This window comes from Eublepharis macularius, chromosome 2, assembly GCF_028583425.1.
Source record: "Eublepharis macularius isolate TG4126 chromosome 2, MPM_Emac_v1.0, whole genome shotgun sequence".
In the NCBI taxonomy this organism is placed as follows: Eukaryota; Metazoa; Chordata; class Lepidosauria; order Squamata; family Eublepharidae; genus Eublepharis; species Eublepharis macularius.
This window is the reverse complement of record NC_072791.1, coordinates 223,137,590-223,164,092: the sequence shown is the minus strand read 5'-3', so window position 1 is coordinate 223,164,092 and position 26,503 is coordinate 223,137,590. Positions and strand designations below refer to the sequence as shown.

Here is a 26,503-nt window from a genome sequence, read left to right as displayed (position 1 = left end):
GAGATATCGCTTGTGTATTGAAGTCTGTGTGCTGGTGCCATTGTATATGTGTATATAAGGTCTGCTTTTACTGTCCATCTTTACCGCTTTTACTGTCACTTGGGGTTGATTCTGGACACTTGGACTCTATTCTGAGAGCATCACTTACATTTAGCAGGCCCCCCCCCAATGAAATTTAGACCAAAGAATGGGAAGCCTTCCTCCTGCACAGAAGCAATGTTGTTTCCCCTTATAAGTTCTGCACAGTTGTGCAAAGCATGGTTGACCCTCAGCTTTGCATTGGAAGGATTTGGCTGTGTTTCACTCAAGTGCATGGGAAATTGACACAGATGGAGAACGGAATGGAAAAGCAAGCCTGGCTGCCTTTCAAGGATGCTCATTTCACGCTGGCGAGGTTTAGTGGTTGCTGCATTTTTGACAAAATGCTAAAGATGCAGATATAATTGTGATGCTGTGGAGAGGGGTCAGTACTTTAAAAAAAGCCTAACATGTCCTTAGCAATTAAGGACACCCTCAGTCCACTGAGATGCTTTTAAGTCACTCCCTTTATGATAATACGTGTATATGAAGTCTGCTTTGACTGCCATCTTTACATGACTGTTGTTCTGGTTCTGGTTAAGCAGCACAGCTAACAGCTGAGCAGGCTAATGTTCCTAGGAGAATTGCTATCAGAACGGATAGAACAAAAAACTATCCTTTATGTCAGGTCCAGTGTATATCTAAACTGTACTGACTCCATTTTCTAATGCTTCTAGTGTTTGAGTATTCTCTTCCCAGGTGCACCAGTTCCCAGGCAGCATTCCCACCGGAGGAGACTGTTTTGTCTAACACCGTTCCACCAAGCATTGGCCTTGAAGGAGAGCAGCTTCCCAGGACTGAGAGATGTTGTTTTGAGAACTGTGGGGGGAGGCTGATCCAGATGGGTATTGTTACTCTGTATCTTATGCTTGCTCTTCATTGGTAACAATGATCATGTACCATCCTGATTCTCCTATTCAGGACAGTGGACTATAATGGACCTTTTCTGCAGTAAAGTTTCCTTTTCCAAACAATGGACTTGTGTTTGCTTCTAAAGGGAACCCTGTAGTGAGTGCCTTATTTAGCCACAGTCTGACATTTTGTTACCAATCATGTCTGAGTCGGGCCCAGCGGAATCCAAGGTTGTCCCGGACAGGGATCCTTTGTTTGATCCGTATGCGTCTCCCGACAATCAACCTGAGCAACCCGTGCAAGCCCAAGACTCCCAGGAGCTGGGAGCAGCCGGGAACGGAACCGGAGCCTCCACTTCCACCCCGCCTCTCATCGACCTCAGTACTCGGGCCGAGACCGAAGCCAACCTCGGGGCAAGGCCGAAAGCGACTGCTCTCCCTTTGATTTCGGTACCCACCCCGTCGGAGTGGGGAGCCAGACCCCGAGAAACCAGAGAGCGTCGGGCAGGTGGACTCCATCCACTAGTTTCGATGGAAGGGCGCCGAAGCCTAGGAACCGTCCCGGAGCTAGACAGCAGCCAACCATGGCGATATTGGAACAGGACGTCCGAACAGGCGGAGGGGGACACGTCTCGCCGCGGCGCCCTGAGTTGGGATTACTCCGAACTTGTTTCGTGGAAAGAGCCAACGGAGGTCCCTGAACAAAGTTGGGAGCAGATACAAGGTCGCACCTATGCGGTGGATACCAGCATCTCGGCCGTGACGGGTATGGCCAAGGGAATCCTAGCTGCGAGATCGAGAGTCGTCCAAGGGGACCCTCCTCCTTGGGGCCCCTTGTCCCCGGTGAGTGCAACGAATGAAGCTTCCATAAGCGAGCAACCGGGGGCAAGTCGAATGCAACAGCTAGAAGCTAAACTGATGGATATGGAAGAAAGTTTGGCCCATGCCATCCATTTAATTTCGGCAATGGGAGCAGGGGAAAGACTGTCCGCTGAAGAGATGGCGGTACAGATAGCTACCCTTCAAAGTGTTATCTCCTACCCGATGGAGAATGTCCAGCAGCGGCCGTTACCTACCGGCGAAGGGGACACCCATCCGGGCGAGACGGGAGAGCAACCCAAGGAACTTCCCGCACAGCAGGAAATTCCACCGGGCAAGGGAGACCCGGTTGAGCCACCCGGAGAGACCCCCACCGAACTTCCTAACCAGGCAGGAGATGTGCCGCCAGACGGGACTCCCGCTGAGAGGCCTACGGAAGGGGAAGAAAAGCCCAGTGATACACCGGTGAGACCCCCTCTTACTTCTTCTATAACGGTCCGGCCGGACCAAGAGGGAGCACACGCGGCTCCCTCTGAGGAGGGAGCCCCTCGTCAACCGCGAGACATTGTCCCCGCCGGGCAACCTACGGGGGACGGTCTAACAGCGCCAAGAGGCCAGCCGCTGCTTCCCAGATTAACAACACCCGGAGGGGCAAGCCCGCGCGGCCTTCCACCGGTTCAACCCTCGCCGCTGCGGCCTCTCTCACCTCGACCGCAGCTCATATTATTGCAGCAGCCCCAGGACCAGCCAGTTTTACCACCCCCGAACCAACCGGGACGGCCTGCACCACTACGACACCTTCAACCCCCTCCTCAGCGGCCGATTTCCACTCTCCCACACCAACCTCCTCCACCTCGACAGCTGCCACTAACGCCTCCCGTGTTACCGGCCAGACCGAGACTGCCGCCTCCTGCTCGCCTGCCACTACAGCCTCCGGCCCAACCAAGACCAACCCCGACACAGCAACCACGGCAACCTCCGCCCGCACAACCAGCCCAACCCCAGCCGGCACCGCAAGTTCAACCGCCACCCGTACAGCAGGCACCGTTGCCCCGACCGAGACTCCAGTTACCTCCTCCTGTTCCTCAGGCGCAACTAAGACTGCCGATGGACTTTTACCCAGCGCCTGCTCCGAGACAGGAACTCCCGATGGGTTGGGTGAAGCTGGAAGCCACCTTCGATGGGGATCCATCCAAATTGGGATTTTTCCTAGTCCAAGTGGTACAGTTTTTCAACCGGTGGGGGCACCTTTTCGGCAGTGAGGCCAGTCAAATCGAACATCTTGGATCTCGTTTACAGGGCAAAGCAGCAGACTGGTATGTGGGACTATACAATGTTGGGGCCCCAGAACTCGATACTCTTCAGGGGTTAGTGGATGCTATCCGAGCGCAGTATGAAGATCCCTTAGAAGAAACCCGGGCCCGAACAGAGTTGCAAGCCATCAAACAAGGCAGCATGTCAGCAAGAGACTATGTCACAAAATTCCGGCAATTAGCAGCCAAGTGCCCTAGGTGTGAGGAGTCCACCAAAATTATTCTGTTCAAACAAGGCCTTAACCCGAGACTTTTGGACCGAGCCCTCATGCAAGACAATCCCCCCACGTTGTTAGGGTGGATCCAACTTGTTTGCGAAGTAGAAAATCGCATGTTGGAAGTCCGTTTGGTTGAACAACAACAACAAACGGGACAAAGAAGGCCATTGACCTTACAAAGGGGAACACGGGGAGCTAGCTACGCCACCCGTGGAGCGAGAGATGCTAGATGGCAACAAGGGCTGTGTTTGCAATGCGGACAAGCTGGTCACTTTGCAGCACAATGCCCTTACCGGCCTGTGCAAAGACCTCCGCTCCAATTACGGCGTCCAACCCTTGCTCCGTTTCCTACGCTCCAACGCCCGACTCCAGCACCCCGAGCAAATAGAGGCCGCGGCGCTTCCCAAAGGCCAGCCTCGGAGAGAGGGCTGGAAGCGGAAGAAGTCATGGAATACGATCCCGCTTCCCCAACCGCAGAAGCTAATCCAGAAAGTCCCCAGTCGGGAAACGAAATGGATCTGTCGTGAAAGGACCCAAACGACAGATCCGTCCTAAGCCCGTCCCTGCACGGAACCGGCCGCCTGGGTCCATCTTATTCATGCCAGTGACTCTAATCAACCCAGAGAGGAAGATGCATATTCGGGTGCAAGCTCTTATTGACTCGGGCTGCTCAAGAGACATCATTGCCCCTGCTCTAGTCAATGGACTAGTCCTACCTACCCGGGATCTACAAAACCCAGTAATCTTTGAGCAAATGGATGGTACCAACATGAATCCTGTAACAACTGAAACCATCCCAGTGATCACAGGCATGGGACAACATTGGGAGAAGAGGTCCTTTGTCATCAGCTCGACTGCCAAGTACCCGTTAATTTTAGGCAGCAAATGGCTGTGTGATCACAATCCCTACATAGACTGGGCACAAGGATGTATTACCTTCAGTCATACCAACTGCAAAAATCACCGTTGGAATCAAAACTGGGGCGAAGATCCGACTCATAAAGAAAAGGCCCTTCTCACCCAAGAAGAAGTCAACCAAATACCCGAACCGTACTGGCCTTTTCTAAATGCTTTCTCTGAAGAGGAAGCAGATACTCTACCCCCGCACCGACGAACGGACTGTGCGGTAGAAATTTTACCCGGAGCCTCACTACCCAAAGGACGACTTTATCCCATGAGTCTCCATGAACGCGAAGAGCTCCGGAAATTCATCGACACCAACCTCCAACGAGGGTTCATCCGCCCAGCCGCTAGCCCCCACGCCGCGCCAGTCCTCTTCGTGAAAAAGAAGGACGGGGGACTTCGACTGTGCACAGATTTCCGAGGCTTGAATGCAGTGTCCACCAACAACGCCTATCCTATACCGCTCATCCGAGACCTTCTCAACGTCGTGGCCCAAGGTAAGATCTTTACGAAATTAGATCTAAAAGATGCTTACTTCCACGTTCGTATCAAGGCAGGGGATGAGTGGAAAACCGCTTTCAATACGCCCCTCGGACAATATGAATACTTAGTTATGCCTTTTGGTTTGACGGGAGCCCCGTCCGTATTCATGTCCATGATAAACGAAGTTCTACACGAATTTCTGTACAAAGGGGTGGTAGTGTACCTTGATGATGTGTTAATTTACTCAGACACCGAGGAAGAACATGTTCAAACGGTACAAAAGGTTTTAGCCACCCTGATGAAGAATAAGCTGCCCATCAAACTGTCCAAATGTGAATTCCATAAAACCGAACTCACTTACCTCGGGTATTGTATCTCCCAAGAAGGCCTGAAAATGGATCCAGCCAAAATACAGGCGATCCAGGACTGGCAGAAACCCACCACCCGTAAAGAACTGCAATCCTTCCTGGGTTTTGCCAACTTCTATAGAGACTTCATAGCAAATTTCGCCCAAATCACGCTCCCTTTAACAGACTTGCTGAAAACCAAAGATAAAGGGGACCAAGCTAAAAAACCCTCTGCCAAACTGCAATGGACCCCCGATTGCCAAACGGCCTTCGATTGTCTAAAAAAGCAATTTGTAACGGAACCCATCCTCTCCCACCCAAACGAACATTCCCCTTTCATAGTACAGGTTGACGCCAGCGATACGGCGATAGGGGGGGTTTTACTGCAGAAGGGGGAGGATGGCAGGCTGCGGCCGTGTGCTTTCTTGTCTAGAAAATTTTCGGAGGCGGAAAGGAATTGGAATGTGTGGGAGAAGGAGGCCTTTGCCGTAAAAGCGGCCCTTACTAACTGGAGACATTGGCTGGAGGGGGCGCGATACCCTTTCGAGGTCTGGACGGATCATAAAAATCTGGAGGCCCTCCGAAGCCCACGCAGACTGAATGCCAAGCAATTGCGATGGGCGGAATTCTTTTCCAAATTCAACTTCACTCTAAATTATCTCCCAGGCAAAACTAACTTTTTGGCAGACGCCCTATCGCGCATGCCCCAACATAAGAGCAAACGGGAGGAGACTGTCGACACTGTCTTCTCGCCTACGCAACTTGGGGGCGTGGTGACTACTCGCAGCCGTGCCAAGCAGCCCCTCCCGGCCAACCAAGAGTGGAAATCGAAACTTAAAACTGAGGTGGAGAAGGAGGGGGATAAGGCTCCGCGAAGCAAACTAACCCAAGCCCCACAAGGGGATTGGCTAGCCGGGAGCAAATTTTATGTCCCAGACAGCCTCAGACTGGAAGTTTTGCAGCGCTGTCATGACGCTCCCACTGCTGGACATTATGGGTATCTGAAAACTTTGCACCTAATCCAAAGACAATTCTGGTGGCCGGGCATGCGCAAAGACATTTCCCAATACGTTAGTTCCTGTCCTATTTGCCTCAGCGCCAAAACCAGAAAAGGGAAGCCTCCGGGTCTCCTGCAACCATTGGAAACGCCAAACAGACCCTGGGAAATAATATCTATGGACTTTATCACTGATCTACCTATCTCAAAAGGACATAATTGCATTTTAGTGGTGGTAGATCTGTTCTCCAAACAAGCTCATTTTATCCCCTGTACTACTATACCCTCCGCTCGAAAACTAGCAGATTTGTTTCTAAAACACATCGTAAAATTACATTCTTTTCCGTCCAAGGTGATTTCGGATCGCGGCGGACAGTTCGTTGCCAACTTCTGGCGGGAGCTTTTGAAAATGTTGAATATTGAACAAGGCATCAGTTCAAGCCACCACCCACAAACCGACGGGCAATCCGAAAAAACAAACCAAATTTTAGAACAGTTTCTTCGTTGCTACATTAATTTTCAACAAGATAATTGGGTGGACCTTCTCCCTCTGGCCGAGTTCTCTTATAACAACAGTGTACACGCTTCAACGGGGGAGGCCCCCTTCAAAATTGTCTACGGGACTCACTTCAATCCCTTCCCGTTGGATGCCCCCCCTCTCCATTCCTCTAAATCGCCAGATGTATCTTCGTGGTGGGGGGAGGCGGCGCAGCAATGGGATCTTATTAAGAAGCACCTTGACAAAGCCAAACTGGATTACAAAAAATACGCAGACCGCCATCGTGCGGCCGAATGGGAATTACAACCCGGAGATCATGTGTATATTTCCACAAAAAATCTAAGACTTGCTCAGACCAGCCGCAAACTCGCTCTGAAATTCCTAGGACCTTTTCCTGTGCGCAAGATAATAAATAAAGTGACTGTTGCTGTAACTCTGCCCAAGAACCTGCGCCATGTGCATGATACGTTCCATGTCAGTCTTCTAAAAAGAGCTCCCACCGACAACAAATGGCACGTCAGAGCTCCACCCATTCCCACGTTGATTGACGACCAAACACACTATGAAGTACAACAAATCTTGGACTCTAAACTTAAACGAAATCAGCTTTTTTACCTCATTAGGTGGAAGGACTTTGATTCTGGTTACGATGAATGGGTGAACTCTGCACATGTTCATGCTCCTAGATTAACCAAAGCTTTTCATACTCGCTATCCATATAAGCCAGGGGGGGATTTGTTTTAAGGGGGGCAGAATGTCAGGTCCAGTGTATATCTAAACTGTACTGACTCCATTTTCTAATGCTTCTAGTGTTTGAGTATTCTCTTCCCAGGTGCACCAGTTCCCAGGCAGCATTCCCACCGGAGGAGACTGTTTTGTCTAACACCGTTCCACCAAGCATTGGCCTTGAAGGAGAGCAGCTTCCCAGGACTGAGAGATGTTGTTTTGAGAACTGTGGGGGGAGGCTGATCCAGATGGGTATTGTTACTCTGTATCTTATGCTTGCTCTTCATTGGTAACAATGATCATGTACCATCCTGATTCTCCTATTCAGGACAGTGGACTATAATGGACCTTTTCTGCAGTAAAGTTTCCTTTTCCAAACAATGGACTTGTGTTTGCTTCTAAAGGGAACCCTGTAGTGAGTGCCTTATTTAGCCACAGTCTGACACTTTAAGCTTTACGGGGAGTTTTATTAGGGGTTGGATGGGCTGTGGACAGGAATGAAGTAAATGTTTAGCTTACTAAAACATGCCATAATTGGGATGGTGGAACTTGCAGTATTTACCAGTAGCTTCCAAAGGTTGTCCAAAGGTTGCTGATCTTCTTCTTCCTATACTTGGCAAAGAGGATGGAAAAGGTAATCCAGAAAGTTGATTATTGGGCTCGATATATAAGCAAATCCCTCCATGAATGTATCAGCCATAGACCTCTTGCTACAGTGAAAAGGTTGTGTATATATACCTGAACCTTGCTCTTCTCTCACATGCAGCAGAAAAGTTAGGCGTTCCGACTTCTGCCTACAACAAAAGAGCTGGTACAACCCCAAGTACTTACAATGCAAGTAAGGGAAGCTGAGCGCTGAACTGAGATGTAGCAAGGGGTGTTCTTTAAATTTTCTTTGGACACTGCCTGCCGAAAGAGTGACAATGAGACAGCAGTATACTCTCAGTATTTATTTAAAAAAATTAACAGTAGAACATAAATATCTTTTTGAAGACCAGTAGAGCGTAAATATCTTTTTGCATACCAAATGAAGTGTCACAAAGTAGTGAATGAATCAGAATTCTTCTGCAGGCTGGACGTTAAAGTTTTTTAAAAATCTAGGAATTAGGAAGGAAAGAGACTGTTATGTCCATGGTGAAATTGCTCCTCCATTAGGGTGGCTGGCTGACTGAAGGAAACCAAGCTCTGTCTCTCCAATAGAGGCTTAATGGGACATTATTTACCAGGTGATCTTACGTACCCCCCATGCCATGAAAAGCTTTGGCTGCCTATTTCCACATATCAAACCACGCTGCTAAAAGAACAGGACATTGTTCTCCCGGCCAGTTGTGAGATAAGAGTGGGACATGAAAATAATTTTCTTCTCTTTAATAATAATAATGCCCGTCTAAGATTAATAAAATTTTAAAACTAAAATCCCAAGTGTGCTTATGTGGGGGCATTGCATTGAACTCTCAGACTTCTGCTTTAGCATGCTTAGGAGCGTCCAGTCCTTAAAAAGTTTTCTGCCTCTGTTTTATTCCTCCGTTTACTTTCAACAGGGCATTGAATGGACCCACATTGAATTCTTCAACAACGCTATCATTTGTGACCTAATAGAAAACGTAAGTCACCATTACTGTTCTGAATACGAACCGTATGATGTGCTTTTCTGGAATGCCCTTACTCTGTAGTTGTCATTTAATCAGGTCTTAAGTGTGATGGTTTATATAGTTCCGCAAGGAACATATTGCACAATATGATTCCTTTTTGGCATTTGCATTCTATGTAGGGAGTAGGGAATTGGAGTAAGTTCTACAGTTTATGTCTTGCAAAAATATTGGAAACAAATACATTTAACAATGCAAAAAACATTAAAGAGTAACCTACAATTAAAGCCAGAGGTGTGCCTATTGAGTTTAGTGGATATGTCAATAGAAAATGAATTTGGAATTTTGATTAGATATATGACAATGGCTGCAAGATTAATTTACACATAATATTGGAAATCGAATAAATTTCCAACAGTAGATGATTGGCTAGTGAAGATGTTGGAGTTGGCGGAAATGGCAAAATTAACGAAATTGCTGAGGGACAAAGCGACAGCCAGTTTTGTGAAGATCTGGAAACCTTTCATGGACTTTCTGTATGTAAAAGAGAAGTCAGAGCTAATGATTTGTGGATTTGAAAATTAGAGTTAGAAGGTTGGCAACAAAGGATAGGCTGAAGTATGGGGGGAAATGCAGATATCTTCGCAGTAAAGTCGAAGTTATATATTTAGTTAAGATATGGGTATTACAAAAGTTATTAAGTAACGAGCTTAAATAAATTCTGTAAAATGTCCAAATTGTATGTCTCCCTCTGTTTTCATTCATTTTTTTTAATGTTTTTGTTTCTTTATGTGAACTTTTGCTTGTTGTTTGTTGTAATAAAATAAAATAAATGAAAAAAAAAATACCCAGAACCGCTCAACAAGAACTACTTTTAACAGTAGGTAGCATTCAGCTCCACAATTAATGATCTTTGTTTTGTACGCAGACTCAGGGACCTTAGTGGTTTGTTGAAGTGTGGTTCAGATACAGCAAGTACTTGTACTTGAAGATGGTAGTTCCAGTTGACTTTCTTCTGTGTTCCATTATTTCCTTGAGAACATTGACCGCTGGAATGAGGCCTTCAGTCGGCTACAGATGCGCGTGCTTAACTTTGTGCTTTTGTGGGAGGGCTTGTCTTATAGCGCAATCCTAAGAAGCGTTACTCCAGTCTAAGCCCATTGAAATCAGTGGGCTTAGACTGGTGTAACTCTTCTTAGGATTGCACTGTTAATGCTTTAAAAATCGTGGGGAACTTTAGCGTGTGATTCTCATGTAGCACTTGGCTAGTACAGGTTTAAAAAATGGGAAAAGGTACGTGGATGTACAATAGGTAGGGGCTGCCCAGCCCCTGTGCGTTTCAGGCCACATGTGATGTTACTTGAAGAAAGCCTTTGTGTCTGGGCCACGCAGCATTTCTGCACATTGACTGGCTATTGTGTATCCAGTGCGTCATTGGATTTGTAGCCTATTTCAAGGCGGCAGTGCAGATTCTACCGATTGTGTCCTAGCTTGGCATTAAAGGAGAAAGGGAGGGCCATGTAGGCCAGCTTCAGCTCACTGGAGAAAAGGTGAGACAAAAATGTGCTAGACTGGGATGTTACCTTAGCGCAGGGCTTTTTTTTCAGCGGGAACGCGGGGGAACGGAGTTCCAGCACCTCTTGAAAATGGTCACATGGCCAGTGGCCCCGCCCCCTGATCTCCAGACAGAGGGGAGTTGAGCGGCGCGGAGGGCACTCTAAACTCCTCTCTGTCTGGAGATCAGGGGGCGGGGCCACCAGCCATGTGACCATTTTCTCCGAGGGCAAGTCACTGAGTTCCACCACCTCTTTTCCCTGAAAAAAGCCCTGCCTTAGAGTAACCACTTTACCTATTCTCGGCCTGCCATCTGGTGCCTGTTTGAGACATGAGCTGGACCCGGTTCAAGTTTGTTTTTTCGAGATTGGCACTGGGGTGATTTCTGGTGCCCAACTCCCAAAGGTTCAAAATGAGGGAAATAAATGGGGCAAGTTTCAATTGCTACTTGGCGCACTTGTTTAAGAAAAGCCAGTTGTTTAAGAAAAGCCAGTTGTTTAAGAAAAGCCAGTTGTTTAAGAAAAGCCAGCTTCCATTGTTTAAGGGCCACATCTGTTTCCACTGTGCTTTGCTATGCACTTTGCCTTAGATGATTGCCCCCAGTTTATCTTGCCTACGAATCTAAGAGATGGCCCGAGGGTCTCATCCTGAAATCTAAAGTGTGTAAACTCAGTGCTCCTCTTGTGTGAAAAGAGGGCTCCCCTCTAGTAATGCGACTTGTGATCTGTAGACACGTTTTTAAGGGCTCTTATCTGTGTGCCAGATCTGTTCAGCGTTGTTTCCCAAACCACACACACTATTCAGTGTTTGAAGCCCTGTTCCCTAGCTCCTAATAATTTCACTGCTTATTTGAAGAGTAAAGCTTTGTTGGACAGTGTTTCTTAGCAAAAAAAAAACCCCTCTTCAGCTTTCAGAGTCTAAAACAGGAGCAGGCTGGCGGTAGTCAAGTTGTCCAGGTTTTGTTAACCTTTTTTGCTGGGCAGGTATCAGCTGTGTGCTGAACTGTAGCACTGTGAGCAGATGTGAATGTTCTTCCCCCTTACAGTTCTTTGCTATCCTTCTAACCTCTTGCTTGTAAAGAAGCTTTGATAGTTAGTAGAATTCCTGCCAACTGTGTTGAATGTATCTTTAAACATGGCTGTAGCTGAATGGATAGGTCAGTGCCGGCCACAGTTTCTGTTTTCTTAGCTCTTCTTTGCCAAGAATTTCTGACCCTTTGTTTCCATTAGTGTCACCCCTACCCCCCGCACCCTGGAAGGCATCTTGGGTGTTGCCTCGGATGTAAGAAAACTGTGCAATGATCAGTCCTAGAACAACCAATGCAGTATTTTCCATCTCTACATCTTTGTCAGGCAGTTTCTAAAGGCGCCAGAGGAAATGTAGCAACCTTAACTTCAACCTGTGGAGATCAATGCTCAGGCAGACCCAGAGTTTCTTCCTAGCATGAACCAACTAAGGGTCAAGTTGACATCCCCTCCTAGGAATGTCCTAAAATTCCTTTTAAAACAGTTTCTCTGCATTGAGAGAACTTCCTCCCCGTTGCTGTTCCTGTAGGGTGGGGTATTTGAAAAAATCCTCTTTCGAGCAAAAAGTTCACTGTTTCCTTAAATGCAGTCTCTGATCTCCCCTTCCCTGTTGACATTCTTCCAGCGGCTTTTCCTGCCCGTACCAATGACATTGTGCAAGATGAGATGGATGAAATTTCTGTTTCTGGTTAGCATATTGAATTAAACAAGCACTTAATTGCGAGGGGCTGTGGCTGTGTGGTAGAGCCTCTAGGTCCCAGGTTCAATTCTCAGCATCTCCAACTTAAAGGTATTAGGTAGTATGGTGAAGAGGGAACCTTTGCTCATTGCTGGTGGGAATGTACAGGAATTAGACAATTTTGGGAGGAGGTACTAATGAAAATTAAAGACATCACTAATTATGAACTTCCCTTTGACCCGAAAATGATCTTTTTAGACCTGTGGGAAAATGTACACATCCCCAAACCCAGAAAGGAATTTATTGCCTCATTCTTTATAGCAGCTAAGAGTGCCATAGCAACAGTATGGAAATCAAAAAGACTACCAACAATTGAGACTTGGTTTTCTAAAGTTTGGAACCATTTTATATTAGAAAAAATAAGTAATGACATACAAAATGCAGAACACTTCACAGAAAATACTTTTTTTATTGAAAAATGGCTCCCATTTCTGGAATACATAGAAGAGAATAATCTGCAACCTAAATCAAAAATTTTACAAGTTATAACAAACAATGGATATCTCTCTTTCTATTACACTAATAGTATAATAATGTAAATACATGGATATATTTATGACAACTAATAAGAATACAAGACTAACTTTGTATTGTACACTGATCTTTTAATCAGATTTGTAATGATGTTTATTGCTTGTAAGTTATTTGTTGCAACAAATGTTTCAATAAAAGAAAATTTATTTTAAAAAAAGGGTATTAGGTAGTAGGTGGGGTGGAAGAGCTCCACCCGAGACCCTGGATAGCGGCTGCCAGTGTGAGCAGACAATACTGACCACGATGGATCGATGAACTGATTCAACATAAGGCAGCTTCATTGAGGGGAGGGGCCGTGCCTTTGCGGTACTTGGCAAGTGGAAGATCCCAGGTTCAATTCCTGACATTTCCAGCTAAAAGGATCAGTTAGCAGGTGATGTGAAATGCTCCTACTAGAGACCCTGAGTAGACAATACTGACTGTGATGGACTGATTACTGATTCAGTGTAAGGCAGGTTCATGTGTCTTTGTGTGACCACAAATGGCAAAAGTACGAGCCTATTTCTTTACCTTGCAAATAAATAAATAAAAACAAAAAGAAGATTCAAGAGCTGTGGGGTGGAGCATCTGCTTTGGACGAAAAGCTTCCACGTTTTATCCAGGGCATCTCTGATTAAAGGATCAGGTAGTAAATGATATGAAAGACCAGGGCTTTTTTTCAGTAGGAATGCGGTGGAACGGAGTTCCGGAACCTCTTGAGAATGGTCACATGGCTGGTGGCCCCGCCCCCTGATCTCCAGACAGAGGGGAGTTTAGATTGCCCTCCACTCCGTGTGGCGCAGAGGGCAATCTAAGCTCCCTTGTCTGGAGATCAGGGGGCGGGGCCACCGGCCATGTGACCATTTTCTCTGAGGGCAACCCACTGAGTTCCACCACCTCTTTTCCCAGAAAAAAAGCCCTGTGAAAGACCCTGAAGAGGAACAATCGGACTTGTGCTAAGGCTTATTGTGTGGATACGTCCTGCCCGTTTTTTAAGACTGGTGTTCTTGTTTGTTAACGTCGGTTTTAACTTTGTTGTTGTACTGGGAATACTTCTTATTGGGTATGGTGCTCGAACGCCAACTGAGTTGACCTTCTTGTTCAACGGCAGCACCAGAATGGAATTCTGGCCATGCTGGATGAGGAATGCCTGCGACCGGGGGTCGTTACTGATGACACCTTCTTGGAAAAGTTGAACCAGGTGTGCGCCACACACCAGCACTTCGAAAGCAGGATGAGCAAATGCTCGCGGTTCTTGAATGATACTTCCCTACCGCACAGTTGCTTCAGAATTCAGCATTACGCGGGAAAGGTAATATATATATATATAGACCTCTGTATTTGTGCACTCTTTGAATAGTCCGGCTTTGAACACTTGAAAACGTGGTTGCTTTTGAAGTTCCAGGGACATGTATAAATCAGGACTCCAGGAAAGGAGGCACACACATATACACAAATATATGAGAATCACACGAAGGCTCAGTTTTCCTTCCTGATTTCACTTGTGCTGAAGAGACAGGGCATAGTGCTGAAAAGACAAGCCGCAAGCTTGCTTCTTTTTGAGATACATTCAAAACAAGGATACCTATGGTAGTTTGGTGTAGTGGTTATGAGCAGCAGGACTCTAAACTGGAGAACCGGATTTGATTCCCCTCTCCCCCGCTTGAAGCCAGCTGGGTGACCTTGGGTTAGTCACAGCTCTCTCAGAGCTCTCTCAGCCCCACCCACCTCACAGGGTGATTGTCGTGAGGATAACAACAACACACTTTGTAAACCACTCCGAGTGGGCATTAAGTTGGTCTGAAGGGCAGTATATAAATTGAACATTGTTGTTGTTGTTGTTATGTGAAACTGTGCAGAAAGAACATTTTTGGGGTGCAAGCAGTTATTATTATCTTACCCCTAATTGATTATCCACTCTGAATCATGAAATTTGCTTTTGCTTATTGAGATTCCTGATCTGCCCCTTTTAGGTGATGTATCAGGTGGAAGGATTTGTTGACAAAAATAACGACCTGCTGTACCGTGATCTGTCACAAGCCATGTGGAAAGCCAACCACCCCCTCATTAAATCACTCTTCCCAGAAGGAAACCCTGCCAAGATTAACTTAAAAAGACCTCCAACAGCTGGTTCACAGTTCAAGGCGTCCGTAGCAACCTTGATGAGGAACTTACAAACCAAAAATCCCAACTACATCAGGTAACGTCTAAGGAATTCAGCAAAGTTTTAGAAAATGATTACTTTCAGTCTGGTGAAGGAAAAGTGGCCCAACAGATGCCAGGAAACTTGTCTGAGTGCAGGAGGGTCTGTTATACTTGGCTCTTGGGCATTATACTGCAAGAAAAAGCCATGCCTTGTTTATTCCAGCCGAAGTTCAATATGCTGGAAGGAGGTTTGCAGGCTACACAGAACCCTCCTTCAGATTCAACATCTGAAAGCAAGAATTGAACGCGTGTGTTCTCGACTCTCTCCATCATGGGAATGGAATCTGTCATTGTTTGAGTTGGATGAAAGTGTCTTAACTTCAGAGTTAATAATTTTTGGTTGTTGTGGGTTTTCCGGGCTGTATGGCCGTGGTCTTGGCATTGTAGTTCCTGACGTTTCGCCAGCAGTTGTGACTGGCATCTTCAGAGGTGTAGCAAAAGAACCTCCTCAGGATACAGTGAAGCCTCCCTCCATTAGCATTCCACATCCTGGGAAACTCTTACAGGATGACTCAGCCCAAACCCACCTTCCTGAGTAGATATAAATTACCTGCCAACATCCTCTCCACACTGTGACACTGAGAGATCTCTGACTTTCGGTGCTACACGTCTGACGATGCCAGTCACAGCTGCTGGCGAAACGTCAGGAACTACAACGCCAAGACCACCGCCATACAGCCCGGAAAATCCACAACAACCATCGTTCTCCGGCCGTGAAAGCCTTCGACAATATATTAATAATTTTTATTAAGTCCAGTGGTGATGAAACCCTGAATATTTTGCTGATACTGCTGGAGCTGCTTTCTTAGCCATAGGTGGCTTGAGAGCCTGTGGTCATGAAACCGCTCTGTTGCATGCTCACCTGCAATTAGTCAGTAGCTAATACTATAATGGCATCGGGTCAATTAAGCTCACTCGCTGACTCAGGCCAGTTGTGATGATATCTGACTAAAGCTTAGAATGAATTTTTATCCCATGAACGATCTTGGCAGGTGGTCTGTATCTGTTTGCAGGCTCGGGTCAATTTGAAATTAGCTTATGCAAATTGAAAGATACTTGGCGAAAGCAAATCTGAGAAGTTGCAGTAGAATCAAACCTAACAGTCAGGATTTTATCAGGCAGGGGGGAGCTGTTCTGAAACAGTTTTTAATGACAAGAGACACTTAAAGCAAGACCCCGGAGTGAGGGGGGGGGTTGGGGGTGGGGAGGGGGGTTACTTAGATGATGTTCTATCATTTTTAAGATTACAGCAACCAGCCTGTTGCTTTAAGGTGCTTGTAATTTGCCCCCCCCCCCCCCCCCGGTGAAACTGTTGGGGAGCCGTCTGTTTAGGAAGCAACTTGACACTGTGTTTGCCAAGAAGCATTACGGAACTCTGGAACTAAAAGGAGCCGATAGCATCTTTAATAAGATCTGCAGCAGCCCCCCACCCCCACCCCATACTGTCCAAGCCAGGAATAGGGAGCCCCTATTGTGCATGCCGTGGGCTGACGCAGCAGACCCTGTTGATTAAGGCAGAGGGCCAATTCTCTGCCCAAAAAATTCAGGTGCAGCCAGTGCTCCTGGGGCTGATCTTACTCTCACTATATCAGGCCAAGTACCACCCTTGTGGATATTTCCTACTTCACCTCCTTTGATACTATGAGACTTTGATACTCCTTTGATGCTCTAGTATTATAAATTGCAATTGTTCATCTATTTGCACAGCTTAACATGTCTTTGCCTTGACCTGGATAGCCCAGGTGAGCCTGATCTCCTCATATCTCAGAAGCTAAGCAGGGTTGGTCTTGGTTAGCAGTTGGATGGGAGACCTCCAGCGAAGACCAGGGTTGTAGAGGCAAGCAATGGCAAACCACCTCTGTTAGTCTCTTGCCATGAAAACCCCACCAGGGGTCACCCTAAGCCAGCTGTGACTCGAAGGCACTCTCCGCCGATGTGTCTTTACTTAATGCTTTAAACTATAAAAGGCAGTATGTGTGTGTGGGGCCAAGGAATTATCTTAACATCGCACGCTAGAAGTTAATAGTACAACGTATTTTTTAAAAAGGCTATTTTACTTGCAGGTGCATTAAGCCTAATGAGAAAAAAGCGGCACACGTCTTCAGCGAGGCTCTGGTGTGTCATCAGGTTCGCTACTTGGGTCTCCTGGAAAACGTCCGTGTCAGGAGGGCAGGATATGCGTTCAGGCAGCCGTATGAACCTTGTTTAGAGAGGTATAAAATGCTGTGCAAGCAAACGTGGCCCCACTGGAGAGGCCCGGCCAGGTAAGGATTCTCTCAAGTATCGACATCTTAAAGGATGAAAAGGGATTGGTGCTGACATCGTTCTCATCAGCTTCAAAATATAGTAGTTAATGGTGCAGCTGATATGACAGAATACTGCTTAACTATGGATAAACTTGGGAAGGTGGGATTTTTCCAGTCCAGAGGAAAGATGAGAGCAGAATGCACAATCTCACCACTCTATCCAGCTTCCTTAAGCAGTAGGAAAATTAGATCCAGAGGAGTTAGCCGTGTTAGTCTGTAGTAGCAAAAATAGAAAAGAGTCCAGTAGCACCTTTAAGACTAACCAACTTTACTGTAGCATAAGCTTTCGAGAATCACAGTTCTCTACATCAGATGCATCATCAGTTTTCGAAAACCACAGCTCTGTGCATCTGATGAAGAGAGCTGTGGTTCTTGAAACCTGATGATGCATCTGACAAAGAGAACTGTGATTCTCGAAAGCTTATGCTACAGTAAAGTTGGTTAGTCTTAAAGGTGCTACTGGACTCTGTTCAGTAGGAAAATTGACACTGATATCATCTTAAACCACCAATACAAATGTGGACTTATCCATCCACCTTTTTGCCATACCTGGATTGCAAAATGCAAATAGAAAGTCGATGATGGCATTATCCTCCGGAAGTATAATTTTTTTCATGCTTCCACAACAGTCCTTAATGTGCTCAAAGGAGGAAGGGAGCGCAATTGTGGCTGGTGCTCTTAAAAGTGCAGATGCCCCATTTAATTTGCAGGTGAGCCCTAGTGCAATCCCATTCAGAAAGGGAAGGCTATAGCTGCTAGCACAAAGTAGTTATGCAGACAAAACCTGACATCACCACTCTGTGCACATTTTCCTAGAAATTTAGTATGACATATGAGGATTGGATGGTCATTTGGTTATTGTTACATTTCTGTAGCCTTTCAGTTGTGTGAAAAAGTATTTTCAGGATCTTGGCTGACCTTCGCAGTTCTGAAACAGAACCGTTTTTGTCCTCTTTTGACTATCTCACAACCTGCTTTTGAAATAGTATCTAATCATTTATCAAAACAGAAATGTCTGTTTTTACACTTGTGGAGTATGAGGTTTTTGTAAACAGAATGGGGAAAAGGTATTGGCTGTTTTTATGCCCTCTGCTTATGCTGTTTCTTCTGTTTTACAGTCTAATGAGGGCAAATTTAGCAAGTTTTTAAGTTTTGTGGCGGCCAGGGCTTTTTTTCTGGGAGAAGAGATGGTGGAACTCAGGACCACACAGTGACGTCACTTTGGGTCAGCTGGAACAAAGGGGGAGTTTTTTAAAGTTTAAATCGCCCTCTGTGAAAATGGTCACGTGGTCGGTTGCCCTCCGCTCGGCGCAGAGGGCAATCTAAGCTCCCCTCTGTCTGGAGATCGGGGCGGGGCCACCGGCCATGTGACCATTTTCAAGAGGTTCCAGAACTCCGTTCCACTGCGTTCCCACTGAAAAAAAGCCCTGGTGGCAGCTATAATAGTTTGCAAACATTTGTGTGCTTTCTTAAAATAGAGCCGGAGTAGAGGTACTATTTAATGACCTGCAGATCCCCGAAGAAGAATACTCCTTTGGTAGATCGAAAATATTCATCCGCAATCCAAGAACAGTACGTAAACTAACTCTTTCTCAAAAGCTGCTTGAAAGAGGATTTGTTGGTATTTTTCAGATTGTTAAGTAATCAAGGGTTAATGATTTAGAAGGATTGGGAAATACCTGTAGAGTACATGGTATTTAGGTTATTTTTTATCATGGTGACCTGACATCTGCTGACTTTAGCCCGCATTCTTTGAAATACAAATTGAGTGTCCTTCCTAAACTGCAGACAAAAAACAAAAATACTTTGCAGATTTTGTTGCTTTTGTATTTTAGTAATAACACCTGTGCAGTACAGGTGAAACTGAGGAAGAGTGACTCACCCAAAGCCATTCAGTAAGCATCCCATCCGGGCATGTTTCTCATACTCAAGATCAGTTTTCCCATCACTGTACTGAACTCACTTTCTTTGGGGAGTGGGAGAACACGTTCTGCTAAACTATTTTTATTCTGCTCTTTTCTTTCTGTCTGTCTTTCTGTCTTTTTTCTCCCAACCTATCCAACCTGCGTAGCTCTTCAGATTAGAAGACCTGCGGAAACAGCGCCTTGAGGACTTGGCAACATTAATCCAGAAGATCTACAAAGGCTGGAAGTGCCGTACGCAGTTTCTTCTCATGAAGAAAAGTCAGATTGTGATTGCTGCCTGGTACAGGAGATACGCGGTAAGACAGGATTTTATTTATTCAAGTTCTTACCCTGTTCTGTCTTGAGGGCTCCATGCAGATAACAGTTCCTTAAAACTGAAACACGGTGTCACGCATTCCTAAATAAAAGACAAATTGAAATAGAATTAATTGCTGTGCAATCCAGCCAGCCCTGAAACACTGTTTGTCTAGACTTGGGAGAGTCTGCCACAGCAGAGAGAGTCCCATATGGGTAAGGTAGCAATTTGAGAAAACATCTCTTCTTTGTAGGTCACAAATAGCTTTTTGAACTAAACTTAGTAGGGTGTAGAAAAACTAGCATAGACCTTGGCCTAGTGCAGATACAGCAGTGAACTGTAATTAGTGTATATCATACTTTATTATTGTATCCTGACCAGGGCTTTTTTCCAGCTGGAACGTGGTGGAACGGCGTTCTGGAACCTCATGAAAATGGTCACATGGCTGGTGGCCCCGCCCCCTGATCTCCAGACAGAGGGGAGTTTAGATTGCCCTCCGCGCCGCTCCAGTGGCATGGAGGGCAATCTAAACTCCCCTCTGTCTGGAGATCAGGGGGCGGGGCCACCAGCCATGTGACCATTTTCTCCAAGGGCAACCCACTGAGTTCCACCACCCCTTTTCCCAGAAAAAAGCCCTGATCCTGACTGTATCCAATATACAGTTAATTCTATCCCCCCGCCCCCGGTCCTCCCTCCAGAGGCACATAGGTAGATACTTGAGATGTACTTATCTCATGAGTCGATAGGCTCGTTAGCTGGGGAGCCTGTCAGTCTTGTTCTGCTTTGTGTGCATAACCATGGTTAACTTAAACATGTTTTGCAAACCTGCTTCTAACCAAGAGTCACATCCTGATCTGTTGCCATGATGACTTGGTTATTCAGACATACATAGTTAACCACGGTAAAGGACAGGCGTCACATCTCCACGGGGCCACTGATGTGGCATGCTTCCAGTAACCAGCCCCGTTTAGGGGGTGTGAACCTGCCGTGTGTACAAAGACATCAAGGGCAATGCCGCATGGAATGCCGTCACAACAGCACCATTGTCAGGGGCGAGAGATTCTGAAACGCTGTTTCATTTTTCCTCCTTGTCAGCTTGGAAGTACATGATGGATTTTTACTTTTGCACCACTTTCAGATCTGGCATGCATCGTACACACACACTCTCACACACACACGAATGGTTCAATTAGTACTCCTATGTTTTAGAATCCTGGTTTCATTCCTTTGATGCATATGCCCACTTGTCTTCAATACAGCAACAGAAGAAATACCAGCGGACCAAGAGTTCTGCCATCGTAGTTCAGTCATATATCAGAGGGTGGAAGGTGAGTTTGTATATTGTGAACGTGCTTGTGTTCTCCTACCCACCGTGACCCCATCTCGTGCGTTTTCATACCGCCCTTCCACCAAGGTCATAGATGGGGTTTCCCCTCCTCCATTCGATCTTTATGACAACCTCGTGGGGTTGAAGGTGGGCTTGGTCCAGAGGCATCCAGTGAGCTTCACGGCAGACGGGGAATGTGAACCTGTCTCTGTTCAGACCAGTCCTATTCAGACCCTCTTGACTACCATAACAAACTGCAAAATAGTTTATTTCTTTACTTACTTACTTCATTTGTGCCCCATTTATGCCCCAGTGCAGGCCTTTGCCCCAATGGGGGCCTAAGGTGGCGCACGTCATTCTCCTCTCCGCCTTCATACTTACATGGAAAGTATAAGCAGGAACTGCAAGAACTGTGTGTGGCCAAGCCTGGTTCCTCAGTCCCAGCTGCTGGATCTCCGCAGCACAGCCGTGTCAGGAAGGAGCAATATGCAGGGGAGGAGGGGCGCATATTTTCCCTGCTCACTTCTCTCCTCCATCCTTTCCCCTTTTCTGATTATATATTAGAAATGCAAGTCTGGAACCTGAGCAGTGGGGTGGGTGAGAATAGCAAGGGAGGGAAGCAGTGGGCAAAGGAAGCCTGTACCACTTTACATCGGAGAATAAGCCGTTGAGGTATGGACAGGGATCTTGGTCGCATCGTGTGGAGTTCCAGCCTCCAAGGATTCCCGTGTTTCCGGTTTCTTCCGCCACAAGAATCCAAAACGCAAAAACTGGCCGAGTAAAACGTGGGCTGCCTAAATGTTGTTTGGACTGTTGTGCTAAAAATAATCAGCGACCCAATAAAAACTTGTTTAGCTTAAGTTTTCTCTAGAATCTGCATTGTATGTGATCTGGCGAGCATTTTAAGAACATGATTGTGGCTTAGAATCCCAAGTCAACAAGAGAATTAGACAACTCTGAGAAATTTAGGTTAGGCGCCAGTCTGGTAATGTTTCTTAGGAAATAAAGGCTGTCCCTCCCACCCACCCCCCGCTTTGTTAAAAGCCCTGCCTGTTTAGTACCGTAACCCCAAGCACACAATGAGCAGAAATCGGTTAAATCTGAAGATTTAGCTGAAAGAATTAAAATGCGTTTTTGTCATCTAGGGGATAAGGAGGTGGGTATGTTGTTGGCCCCATAACTTTTCTGAGGGCCAAATCACATGTGATGCCGGAGGGCCATAAATTGGAACTCGACACATGCCATTTTGCCTTGGAGGGATGTTGGATGAATTGGGGCTTTTCCTCCATGACCTTTCCTTAATGAGCAATGGGCTTCTCACATAGTGATCAAGTGGAGGGCAAGTGGGCAAGTGAACAGGGAGGAATACACACGAGTCTGTTCACTCGCCGTTCAAGTGTCATTCCTCACTTGTAGCTTGGCCCCCAGACTACACACCTGGAGCTTCCGTGGGAGGAACTCCAGCCTCATACATAGCATGGCCCTAAATCTGTATTGCTTGTGGTGACTTTTTCTGTATGGGGGCGGGGGTCTTTTCACAGGCTCGAAAGCTGCTTCGAGAGCTGAAGCACCAGAAGCGGTGTGAAGAAGCGGTCACCACAATCGCGGCCTACTGGCACGGTTCTCAGGTAAGAAGACCTGAACAGACTCCTGTTGTTTAGAACCCTTGCTGGGAACAAAGGTCCTGTAGATAAGAGCTCCACGAGAAACGATTTCAGTTGCTTTAGGTTACATCACTTGTGGTTTTTTCATCCTCTCCCGCCACTGTGCTTTGACGAGTTTCAGTCCAGAAAAGCTCACGCTTTTGTTTTTACTGTATAATATGACTTGGTTTCTCTCTCTCTTTCTCTCTCTCTCTCTCTCTTTCCTGGGAATTGGAAACAACCTTTTCTTTCTCAAAATTTTTCTATCATTCATTTTCAAATGCACCACAGGCGCGAAGGGAACTGAGGCGGCTGAAGGAGGCGGCTAGGAATAAACTTGCTATTGCTGTTATATGGGCTTGCTGGCTTGGATTTAAGGTACTCCACGCAAATGTCATGTGCCCCCCTCCCTTTCCTTAATCACCAACACCCAATCTTCATCTGTAGCCAAAAGTAAGAATTAATCCTGTTTTAAAACTGGCTTAGTGAACATCAGCATGTCGTCGTTGATAACCTTCCGTCTCCGTCTGTGCCTCACTTCAACTGCAAAACTTCTGTACTAAAAAACCTCTCAGCATGCCCGGCTGTGTCGCTCTAATTGCTTGCTAATGAGCCATTAAATATCTAGTTTGAATATGAGTAGACTAGATCTCTAAAATGTGTCCGGCTAAACCTATATGCTTCACAACGAAAGATCGTTATTAGCATGCACTTGCAGTAATAGATTTCAGTAGGGTCGCACACCAAGACCGTTAACACAATTATACTCTAATTAAATCCACAGCTGTTCTAATGCTTTGCATTTTATGACACGATACAGTTTTTTCATTCCAAAACATTGTTAATGTTATATTGTCGAAGGCTTTCACGGCCGGAGAACGATGGTTGTTGTGGATTTTCCGGGCTGTATCACCGTGGTCTTGGCATTGTAGTTCCTGACGTTTCGCCAGCAGCTGTGACTGGCATCTTCAGAGGTGTAGCACCGAAAGATAGAGATCTCTGTCTTTCCTGGCGAAATGTCAGGAACTACAATGCCAAGACCACGGCGATACAGCCCAGAAAATCCACAACAACCATTGATAAAGATATTTCCCTTTTTTTAAAAAAATGGATGGAATAACCCATATGATTGTAAACAAAATGCTTGGGATCCTTCATGGGTCCCTTATATATCCTATCAGAGCATACAGAACTCTGTATGAGTGAGTCTTGATTTAAACATGATGCTGCTGGAGCGCATGCATGCTCTCATGGGGCTTTGCATTTGTACAATGTCGTTTAAACAGGGTTGCTACCCATGTGCAAGAGCCACGTGGCTCGTGCGAGCAGCAGCCCAGTTTAAATAAGATGCTGCCAAAATTCAAGTGCTGCTGTTACGTTTCAAGCCTTCCTGAACTGTTTTTCGTATGAGGCAAAAAAGAACGCCCTTAATAACCGAAGGAGACCGGTCTACTAACAGCAGCCTCTGCAATGCACAGCATCAGCTTCTCCCCAGATCCCCGCTGAAAGCTAGCAGGTGTCAAGGTGTTGGCCAGCGTTTACAGACCAGGCGAAGGATTTGAGATTGTTTGGTTGGTAGAAAAGGAGACTTCAAGGAGAGGAATGTTTGGACTGGTGGCAGGCGGTTGGTGGTGGTGGAGAGCTCTCTGGGGCATGTGAGAGGATGTTTGGAGGACAAGCCATGCTACGTGAGGAGGAAAAAGTCGTAAGCTGCCAGTTGGTCTTCTGACTGGGGAAGGGCAGCAACAGAAGGGGGTGCCAATAGGATAGATATAAAAGGTTGAACATTTTTAGAAGCGAATCCTGGGCCCCCAGCTCCCTCTCTATCCTATATGGGTTTCTGGTGCAGAATTAAAAGTTTGTGGCCACTGGCATATGCTAGGTGGAGAAATTTGGCCCTATGATACCCACCTGAGGCCTTAGAAATGGTGGTAGCAGACTGTTGGCAGTTTTGGACTGCTGGAGGTGCCACGTTCAGTATTGTAGCTTTATAAAGTTTGTTTTCAGAAATAGGATTTTGCCCATTCCGTCAGTATGAGTCCATTTTAAAGGAAAACGCCAGCGCTGGAAATCCAGTATAACGCTACGTTCAGATTTTTTTTTCCCAAGAGAAAGCAATTAACATGCAAAGCTAATCTTGTGGCTCTGGGGGAAAAGAATCCCAAGAATTCCAGCACCAGCATTTTCTCTTTGACAAACAGAAACACACTTGCTAATCCTGTTGTCTCTCTATTACGTGCCTTGATCGAGAAACTTTCCTTCCCTTTGCGAGTATCCCTCCCCCATAAATACTCATCATTGGGTTGCTCCTCCTCCCCTCCTTTCCCACCATATTTGCTCATCAGTAGCAATCGTCTCTTCAATGACCCGCTGAGTTCCCATATAGTGGCAGGTCCTGCCCCACAATACAGCAGCCCCAAGGTCAACAATCAGGGCTTTTTTCTGGGAAAAGAGGTGGCAGAACTCAGGACCGCACAATGACGTCACTTTGGGTCAGCTGGAACAAGGGGGGAGTTTTTTAAAGTTTAAATCTCCCTAGGTGAAAATGGTCACATGGCCGGTGGCCCCGCCCTCTGATCTCCAGACAGAGGGGATGTGACCATGTGACCATTTTGAAGAGGTACCGGAACTCCGGTCCACCACGTTCCAGCTGAAAAAAACCCCGGCCTGCAATAGACACCAAGAAAGACATGGCAGCTACCTTCTGTAGGTGACTGCTGAGTCCTACCTCCCGCTTGCCTCTCAGGGCTGCCTGAACATAACCGCCCTGCAGAATAACTAGTTGAATCTCGCCACGGAAGCATAATAATAATTGCACTTACATGCCATTCTCCGAGACAAGTTAGCACCCCACCAATGGAGGGCCATTGTGAGTCCAGCGTAACCTGTTCTGGGCTAGATGGAGCCAGTGGAATTATTAAAAAGAATAATGTTGGTCTAGGCAGGTTGTATATCAGAAATAGTAATTTGGGGGTCCGTTTTGGAGAACCAGATTTAGCTTCATGAGCTGCACTGAAGGCTGCTGAAGTGAAATCACCCTGGGTCAGGCCGTAGGTAGTTTTTCTTCAGATGACGCCAGCGTTTTACGATGACGAACGGAAATTCTTTGGCAAGATAGGTTTGAATTGTTTCCGGTTCACGTACTGCAGATCATGTGATGAACTCCTTGATGAAAATTCATCTGTTGCTGTCCTTTCTTAATATAAAGCTGATCGCAAAACAAAATAGCAGTCCCCCTGAGGGAAGTCCATCAATTGGTCCAAAAGGCAATTGCGGAACAGGGATATTAAAACGGGGGAGGCAGAAAGACGCTTTCTTCAAAATCTATACACTGCAGGGGGTTTTTTTACTTACTAATATGTCTCATACTCAAAACTAAAATGTGCTCCATTGTACAACTTTAAAAAACACACACACACTTAAAATAACAGATGGTTTGACATTGCGATCTTTCAAACAACATTTGCAAAAACAAATCTTTTGCAAAGATGAGCAAGTCATGTAAACTGCAGGTGCATCGCTATGGCTGGCGTGTGATGATGTGTCCAGCGGTTTCAACAAAGAAGGTGTCTGTCCTCTACTAATACTAGAATGCAACAAAAGGAATGACAGAAACTCATGCCTGCGTTGTGTTGATTTATGTTTATTTTTTGCTTTAAAAAAAAAACCACAAAAATGTGTTTCCCTATTCCTGTTTTATTATCGGTACCAAGCTGATGTTTATATGATGTGATATTTGTGTTATATCTCTCTGTGGCATCAAAGAAACAAGTTAATTTACAAGCTTTGGGAAGAATAGGAGTTAGCACCAAAGCCCTTAAGAATAGCTGCAGAGAGGTGACTATTCCTTGCTCGTGCCTTTGGGTCAATCCCATTTGTGCTTTGGGTCTCAGTCTTCCTTGAACTGGCATCTGATGGCCTCTTTGAATTACTGTCCTTTTAGAGCGGGGGTCTGCAGATTGACATCTTCAGAGCCAAAGGCGGCTCCTTAAGGAATTGAATATAGTTCTTTCAAAAAGAAAATCAAATCTTTACGTCAAAGTATTCATAGTGGAATACTAGAATAATGGCAGGCCAAAAAAAATTGTGGGACTAAAGGGCTCCTTTGGAGATATTTTACAGAAAGGGAAATGATAGAGGTGAGCAGT

At 46.0% G+C, this 26,503-nt stretch overlaps 1 protein-coding gene across 3 annotated transcripts in view; it reads left to right on the top strand.

Moving 5' to 3' along the window:
• MYO1B (myosin IB) overlaps positions 1 to 26,503 on the top strand; it is a 211,803-nt gene that overhangs the window by 155,215 nt on the left and 30,085 nt on the right. For 2 of the 3 annotated variants that reach the window (XM_054970608.1, XM_054970607.1), the window contains exons 15-22: positions 8,776 to 8,838; positions 13,766 to 13,966; positions 14,628 to 14,854; positions 16,923 to 17,123; positions 18,644 to 18,737; positions 19,237 to 19,386; positions 20,645 to 20,713; positions 22,254 to 22,340. In XM_054970608.1, coding sequence (XP_054826583.1) covers positions 8,776 to 8,838; positions 13,766 to 13,966; positions 14,628 to 14,854; positions 16,923 to 17,123; positions 18,644 to 18,737; positions 19,237 to 19,386; positions 20,645 to 20,713; positions 22,254 to 22,340 — 1,092 coding nt within the window. Of the gene's footprint in view, positions 1 to 8,775; positions 8,839 to 13,765; positions 13,967 to 14,627; positions 14,855 to 16,922; positions 17,124 to 18,643; positions 18,738 to 19,236; positions 19,387 to 20,644; positions 20,714 to 22,253; positions 22,341 to 22,646; positions 22,734 to 26,503 lie in introns of all 3 variants that reach the window. The other variant, XM_054970606.1, reaches the window with a different exon arrangement.